We start from the raw sequence: 8,726 nt of genomic DNA on the forward strand, positions 1-8,726 counted from the left end.
ATGTGCGTGCACAAACATTAGGCCACAGTAAGTAAATTTTATGGATCACTTCAGAGCGCTAATTAATATTCATCGGATTTCAGATGAAAAAAAAAACATTTCCTCTTTGGGGATGGTCAGATAGACCAAAATAGGCAAAGATGTTGTGTTGTAGCCTAATGATTATACTTGTATTGACACTAGGGAGGTAGTCATTATCATAGTTGAAGAAGTGAAACTTTTACTACACAAGTTAACTTCTTTAGTACAGGAACGAATTCCTTGTTACTTGTGATGCCACGTTTTGTCGCTTCAAATCTTGTTACGATGTTAATGATGTCTATTTTCAAAATTGAACCATCTTGTTAATTTTACTCATCTTGTTTTTTTTTTGCGCTATCTCATTATTTTTACGCACTGTATAGGACGGCATCCATAAAATGTACTTGCTGTGGCCTTAGTGGGTAAATGTTTCCTACCTGGCAACAGGTTTTGTTTTCGTCTTAGAATTTTCGGCAATCCTCGGCTCATGTTCGGAAGAGTGCGGTGATTGCTGGTCGATCCACCTTTCCACAGACACGGCATTCTTCCAGTCCACAGACAGAAACAGCACTAAAGTAACACACGCACCGAGACACGCTGCCCCAACCATCTTAGCTGTCGTCATGTTAGAGCTTGATTTTACACCTTATATTGGTAAAAACAAGGTCTGGATCCGACAACTGGATACCTTTACAGAAGAATCTAGACAAGTTTGACACTACTTAGGACATGCCACATGTACCATCGAAAGGGGTGGTACTGGTATCTCATGTCCCTGCATTGCTCTTTTTGTACCCTAATTTCAGCGTAGGCAAAGGTGTTCATCATAGGCCCACATGAATTTAGAAATTCTAGACACCTATGAAATACGGAGGAATCATCACTTTAATAGTCATCATCGAAATGCTATCATAGCTATTTCATCGACACCCTTTATGATACTGAAGTGGCATAAACCTGTTGTCTTCAAACCGGTGCAACCGGTTGGTATGGTGGATTTAAATGAACGCCTGAGCGCATGTGAACATTTTACTAAAGCCCCCTTCACACGAGAGGAAGAATTAGCCGGAATGCCGTCAGAATGAAAATGTTTTCTATCCCTGGCATTTCGTAGTAGCCTGGGTACCATCCGGAAAGTAGTTCGCTATGGCGTTCATTATATACTGTTCATTGAGGGGTGAATATGATGCGCCACAGGAAGTACACTGATACAGATCTTGAAGAAAATCGTGCTTTCAGAAGTTGTCAATGTCGACATGTCCCACTGTGATGTGATACAGGTGAGCCCTGAGGGACATGGTGACACAAATCTCATAACTTCTCCTGGAAAGTCTTGGTTTTAGGTCCCCTTTCCACTAGACAACGATCGCGCTGCGCTCTCACTGCGACCTAAATAGGATATGTGCAAACTTCGCTTTCACACTGGGTATAACTGTTATCATACAAAACGTAAAAGTGTGACCGAGAAGACAAAAACACACAAAGTGTAAAAATATTTGCTTCTTTTTTATAGAATTCGTTGAGCGTTATGTCAAATTTTAGGTAACAGAGAGAGCGCGGTGAGACCGCCGTCCTAGCGGAAAGGGGGTATAACTATAAGCAGCTATATCTCACTGAGACACTGCCACCGGACAGCGGCACATTGGCGACTGGTTGCGAATGACGCACGCAGTCGCCAGCTTTAAGGGCGGTAACCGCCCTAGGAACGCCAAAAGGACGCCGGTGTTCCACTTAAAATGGCCATTGAGTCACTGCGGCTTTTGAACGTACTGTACTGGAGCTTTCGGTGTCATGTTCTGGAAATGCTGTCAAGAAGAAAAAGACAGACTGTATCTGCATAAGTAGAATTATATGATACCAGTGCCTGATGCATTCAGTTTTGCATTACTAATCTTTATTCGATGGTCGACATTTAACGAAAGAAAAAGATCTGAAAAAAAGAGAGTCCCTACCTACGACCCTAATTTCCCCATGGCCTTGACCGGAAACACAACGTTAATTTTGCTACACCTTATCGTTGTGACAGGTTAGTTTCTCCTTCAACCCAAATACAAATGTACCTATTATAGGGCCTTCACACTGAAACCGAATCAGCAGGAATCAAGTAGAACCAGCCGGAATTAAGTATTTGCAAAATGCGTGCCAGATTCAGGGCCATTCGGGTTGGAATTCCAAATGGACATTATATTTCCTTCACACGAGAAGGAATGAGCCAAAATGCCGTCAGAATGAAAATTACTTTCTATTCCTGTGAATTCGTACTGTATTCTAGACAGTTTCGCTGCATTCCAGATATTCATTGGCCACATTTTGGCAGGATCCGAAGTGGCTTGCCGTGTCGGTTCTCCATCGAATGAGATAAGAATGTTTCGAATGATGTTGCGATGCCGTAGAATGTGGTCATACTACTTAAAATGGTTAACATACACTTAGAATCCACTTTGAATGCTGTTCGATATTTTTCCACTTCGAATGCACCTCGACAGTTTTTAACATGTCAAAAACTTTCGGGCAAGCCAAAAGAACGGTTACAAGTAGCTGGAATTTAGTGAGAATTTCTGGAATACACTACGAATTGCCAGGAATAGGAAATAATTTTCTTTTCGGCTAATTCTTGCTCTCGTGTGAGGTGGGCTTTAGTAAGTAAAATGTTCACATGCGCTCAGGATTTCATTTGAATTCATCATACCAACCGGTTGAACCGGTTTGAAGACAACAGGCTATACCACTATAGTACGGGGTGTCCATGAAAAAGCTACGGTAGTATTTCGATGATGATTATCAAAATGATGATTCGTCGGTATTTTATAAGTGTCTAGAATTTTTTAATTCATGTGGGCCTATGATGAACACTTTTGCCTATGCTAAAATCAGGGTACAAAAATAGCAATGCACTGACATGATATTATATACCACCCCTATCGGCACATGTGGTATGTCCTAAGAAGTGTCAAACTAGTCTATATTCTTCTATATGTGTATCCGGTTGTCCAGACCTTGTTTTTACCAATATAAGGTGTAAAATCAAGCTCAAACATGACGACAGCTAAAGTGGTTGTGGCAGCGTGTCTCGGTGCGTGTGTTACTTTAGTGCTGTTTCTGTCTGTGGACTGGAAGAATGCCGTGTCTGTGGAAAGGTGGATCGACCAGCAATCGCAGTACTCTTCCGAACATGAGCCGAGGATTGCCGAAAATTCTAAGACGAAAACAAAACCTGTTGCCAGGTAGGAAACATTTCCTCACTAAGGCCACAGCAAGTAAATTTTATGGATGACGTCCTATACAGTGCGTAAAAATAATGAGATAGCGCAAAAAAACAAGATGAGTAAAAAAAACAAGAAGGCTTAGTTTTCCAAATAGACACCATAAACGTCGTAACAAGACTTGAAGTGACAAAACGTGGCATCACAAATAACAATGCATTCGTTCCTGTATTAAAGAATTGAACTTATTATTTGATAAGTGTAGTAAAAGTTTCACTTCAGCAGCTATAGTCATGACTACCTACCTAATGTCACTTCTTCAGGTATGATTATTAGGCTACAACACAACATGTGTGCCTATCTGGCCGTCCCCGAAGAGGTAAAATCTTCTCTTTTTTTCTGAAATCAGACGAAAGTTAATGAGCGCTCTGATGTCATTCATAAAATTTATTTACTGTGGCTTAATGTTTGCACGCTGTTAGTCAATGGATTTTAAAATGACAGGCTAAGATCTGCTTGTACGTAGGGCTAATCTGTCAGGCCCTGACTGCTGTCTTCAAACCGGTCGCGTGCTTGACACAGCTCGGGGCGTTCTGGAGTCCTCCATCGGTGACAATAAATAGTGGGGCAGATAACTGAAAAAATCTTTCACTTTGTGATACAAGCACCAAACTTGGTACAGATACTCATTAGACTTTACTGTTTTGAAAAAGTACGCGGGCCATTTGATTTGACTTTTGGCGCCCCCTAGCGGCGCGTTTTGGTACTGCAGCAGACCTTCCGGGCTTTGTATCTCCTGTTCTAAACATGCTACAGTCATGATTTTTATGTGGTAGAAAGCCTGGTAGGGTAAGGAACAAGTGACGTAAGTTTGGTTTCCTTAGCGGCTTGCGTTGGAGCTACAGAGGCATTTTTTGCCGCTGCCGAATTGCCCTAGGGGCGCTTTTTGGTACTGCAGCAGACCTTCCGGACTTTGTATCTCCTGTTCTAGACATGCTACAGTCATAATTTTTATGTGGTAGAAAGCTGTTGTAGTAAGGATGAAGTGACGTAAGTTTTGTCTCCCTAGCAGCTTGCGTTGGAACTGCAGGGGCTTTTTTTTTGCCGCTGCCGAATTTGAAGCGGAACAACTCCGAATGTTTAAAATGTCTAAAAGTATGGGACAGCTAAATGTTCAACTACAATTGTGATACAAGCACCAAACTTAGTACAGATACTCATTAGACTTTACTGTTTTGAAAAAGTACGCGGGCCACTTTATTTGACTTTTGGTGCCCCCTAGCGGCGCCTTTTGGTACTGCAGCAGACCTTCCGGGCTTTGTATCTCCTGTTCTAAACATGCTACAGTCATGATTTTTATGTGGTAGAAAGCTGGTAGGGTAAGGAACAAGTGACGTAAGTTTGGTTTCCTTAGCGGCTTGCGTTGGAACTACAGAGGCATTTTTTGCCGCTGCCGAATTGCCCTAGGGGCGCTTTTTGGTACTGCAGCAGACCTTCCGGACTTTGTATCTCCTGTTCTAGACATGCTACAGTCATAATTTTTATGTGGTAGAAAGCTGTTGTAGTAAGGATAAAGTGACGTAAGTTTTGTCTCCCTAGCAGTTGCAGGGGCGTTTTTAGCCGCTGCCTTACTAGCTGCCGAATTTGAAGCGGAACAACTCCGAATGTTTAAAATGTCTAAAAGTATGGGACAGCTAAATGTTCAACTACAATTGTGATACAAGCACCAAACTTAGTACAGATACTCATTAGACTTTACTGTTTTGAAAAAGTACGCGGGCCACTTTATTTGACTTTTGGTGCCCCCTAGCGGCGCCTTTTGGTACTGCAGCAGACCTTCCGGGCTTTGTATCTCCTGTTCTAAACATGCTACAGTCATGATTGTTCTGTGGTAGAAAGCTGGTAGGGTAAGGAAGAAGTGACGTAAGTTTGGTTTCCCTAGCTGCTTGCGTTGGAACTACAGCAGCGTTTTTTTTTTGCCGCTGCCGTATTGCCCTAGGGGCGCTTTTTGGTACTGCAGTAGACTTTTCGGGCTTTGTATCTCCTGTTTGAAACAAGCTACAGTCATGATTTTTATGTGGTATAAAGCTGTTAGCGTAAGGACGAAGTGATGTAAGTTTGGTTTCCCTAGCAGCTTGCGTTGGAACTGCAGCGGCGTTTTTTGCCGCTGCCAAATTGCTCTTTTTACCTGCATGTATGCAGGTATTGTTTTCACGGGCGTGGGAAAATTTGGAAGCTGGGGATTTAGGGCGCTGTATCTCGAGAAAGGATGGTGCGAGCACAACGATTTTTGGTACGTGGGTTGGGGGTGGTGACCTGACACTCAGGTTTGATTTTGGGCCTCCTGGCGCTTGAACTTGACATTGCAGGTGGCATTTTTGGTGTTTTGGGGGCACTTTTGGCGCTGTGTGTCCGGAACGATACGCACCATTGCGACGATTTTTGGTGCATGGGTGGGAAGTTGTTGCCTGTTGCCTAGGATTGACTTTGGGCCTTGTCGCGTTTGAACTTGACGCGGCAGGTCGAATTTTGTGTCCGGGAGGGGTATTTCCGGAGTTATATCTTCTGAACGGTTGGTGCGGGCGCGATGATATTTGGCACATGTGTCGGCGGTGGCTGAATAATTCTCAATTTTGATTTTGGCGCCCTTGGTGCTTGAACTTGACATTTTAGGTTACCTTTTGTGCGGGCACGGGGCGTGCGCTGTATCTCCGGAACGCAAGGTGCCATTGTGTTGCTATTTGGTACGTGAGTTGTTGGTGGTGTCCTGGTGGTGAGGTTTGATTTTGGGCCTCCTAGTGCTTGAACTTGATACTGTATAGGCGAAGATACTAATGGTGTGGTTGGGGCATCCTCCCAATATCTGCTTGGTTCTGAAAACAGATTACGGTTGGGTGTAGAACCATCATCTGGCCTGGGGCAACCTTCAATGTATCAGGTTACTTTGTATCCCCTGTCTTACGGTGTGCCAGATGACGGGAGTGTACCAGATGATATATCTGTTGGTCAGGTATAATTGGAGTTTGCTTATTACTCTTTGTGGTGTTTCTAGAGCTGTATAGTACTGAGTTTAAAGTTCTGGTACAAGTTCATTTACCCTGTTGGCAATCATGGTTGAACTTGAACTTAAACAGAAGAAGATGCAATTTTCTAATGTGGAGGAGAACTGTATAGAGCGTGGGCATAAGAGAAAGGTATGTGTATGATTTGTCCTGTGTTTCTTTTTGTTTCTTTGGTAATGCCATTTCCAATTCCATACTGTATACAGGTAATTTGTAGTTTTGGGCTAGTCATATTCGCTTGGTTTTTGGGCCTGCTTAATCTATAGTACAGGCAGGGTTAAGTGGTGGAGGCTTAGCTTGGTTCTGTTTTAAATTCAGTATCGTTTGTTGCATTTTGTCGCGGCAAATATATGATGAAATTCCCCTTCTAAGCAACTGCTCATTGGTTTGGGGGGATGTTTGCTGGGTGTTGCTCTGACTACAACAGCTTCTGAAGTTTTCAAAGCTTCCATTGCCAGCAGCTTGCCATCTATAAATGGGATTGACAAGGACATTTTTCATAGTAAACTAGAGTTCGGGGACCTCATACCTCCATGAAATATTTATTGCTTTTTTGTGGATGGTATGTATGTTTATAGTCGGTTGTATTTGAGAGTTATGGTTATAAATGTTATGGGAAAGTAGTGGTGTATTTATTTAATGACACAGAGGATGTCCATCTGATTAGTAATTATTAAAATGTGACACTTAATTGTGCGTTTAAGAGGTCGACGGCATATGGTAGCGTGGTGTTCCTTAAGCTTGATGTTTGGCATTTAAACTGTCTAAGGTTGTCAGCATTATTGAGGTTCGACTATGTGCCTCAGAGCGGTGTGGTGGGAGGAAGTTGGGAAACTCAGAAAGAAGAAGGGATGTGGCCAACTTTAGTCAGATGCTGATTTGATTTTCCAACAATATGTCATAACATCAGCTGTTCACACGGTACAAAAACGAGATGCACACTTTCCTCTGACAGCCCTACACCAACTGTAAGATGAATACTTGGCGCCAACCGCGTCTGCTAAAAACAAGTATCATTGGCTAGAAAGAGACATCTAACAACTGTCCCTTATCGTAACAAAATCAGAACATCTGTATCGCCCATAAAACTTCTGAAACCCAACCCAGATGAGAGGACCTAATGGCATTTTAATCACCATGTCACTCAAATCAGCAGTACAGTATGTGAGACATCCATACCTGTTATGCATTACCGTTAAATGTACCTCAACTTCTTACAATTGTACTTATGCTTCACATCTCCATGATATCCTAAGCAGACATAAATAAAACTAATTATCATCTTCAAAAAACCTCGGGGTTCCCCAAACATTACAAATGTTTCCCTCATACAAATCACCTCACCATCTGCTTGGAGCTGAGCCCATTAACAAACACTTAAAGCACGATGCCTGTTCCAATATATCGCAGATATAGGGGTGATTTCTGATATTATTACATCGATTATAACGACAGATACGGCGCCCAAAATCTCATCGATTCGAGATTTCATCACACCCCACCAACACAACAAGTATGAAACCAATCCATACAGCCGTTCTTGAGTAATCATCTACACAGACAGAGACACATAACAGAAAATATAACCTCCATTCCATGACATTTCATGGAGGTAATTATGCTGTTAAATTTGGCTTAGGTACTACAGGAGATTTAGATTTGGGTTGGATGGATTGAATGAAAATATCATACCACCCTGGGGACTAACTGTTGCTGCTGCATCATGGGGGCCAGCACTATTCATATTGTCTAATGTCTATGGAACTACTATAAAAGTATCATTGGTCAAATTATGCAAGTAACCTTCCGATGTCAAGTGAATAACACCCCAGAAATAAATCTTTAATGAATATCATTGGAAGAACACAAACCAAGGAGATTTAGCAGCTGCATTAGGTCAGTACATTGAAATAGGAAGATATTAGTACTGAATATATCATGTGACAGAGTAATTACATGTACATGGGCCATCTGAGACAAAAAAAAGGTTGCGTCTCAACAACTTCAAGGTACTGTGGTTGGTTACATACTTAAGAAATCCAAAATAAGTAATGTTCATCCATGTCCAAACTTACAAATTCAGAAAATGGAATTTCAGACTTTTGCATGGTGCACAACCAACAGGGTAAAAAGCTCATTTTTCCAACCACGTACCACAGACAAAAAGGCAAAAATACACAATAGGTCTACAGAAACCCAATACATTTCATGCAGGCCTGAGGTCTACGAACTCTTGTTGGTACTGCAGAAGACCTTCCGGGCTTTGTATCTCCTGTTCTAGACATGCTACAGTCATGACTTTTATGTGGTGGAAAGCTGTTGGTGCAAGGAAGAAGTGACGTAAGTGGTCTCCCTAGGAACTTGCGTTGGAACTACAGGGGCGTTTTTGCCGCTGCCGAATTCGAAGCGGAACAACTTCGGACGTTTAAAATGTCTAAAA

The 8,726-nt window shown here is 42.2% G+C and overlaps 2 protein-coding genes across 2 annotated transcripts in view; one reads left to right on the forward strand and one right to left on the reverse strand.

Moving 5' to 3' along the window:
* The window catches only part of LOC118424696 (galactosylceramide sulfotransferase-like), a 9,930-nt gene extending 9,211 nt beyond the window's left edge, over positions 1-719 (reverse strand). The window contains exon 1 of the mRNA XM_035833376.1: positions 459-719. Within this exon, the coding sequence (XP_035689269.1) occupies positions 459-646 (188 nt within the window). The 5' untranslated portion in view covers positions 647-719. The remainder of the gene's footprint in view (positions 1-458) is intronic.
* A 2,318-nt stretch (positions 720-3,037) lies between these two features.
* The window catches only part of LOC118424703, a 7,242-nt gene continuing 1,553 nt past the window's right edge, over positions 3,038-8,726 (forward strand). The window contains exon 1 of the mRNA XM_035833385.1: positions 3,038-3,245. Coding sequence (XP_035689278.1) covers positions 3,058-3,245 — 188 coding nt within the window. The 5' untranslated portion in view covers positions 3,038-3,057. The remainder of the gene's footprint in view (positions 3,246-8,726) is intronic.

The sequence above is a fragment of the Branchiostoma floridae genome, chromosome 10 (assembly GCF_000003815.2).
Source record: "Branchiostoma floridae strain S238N-H82 chromosome 10, Bfl_VNyyK, whole genome shotgun sequence".
Classification (NCBI taxonomy): domain Eukaryota; kingdom Metazoa; phylum Chordata; class Leptocardii; order Amphioxiformes; family Branchiostomatidae; genus Branchiostoma; species Branchiostoma floridae.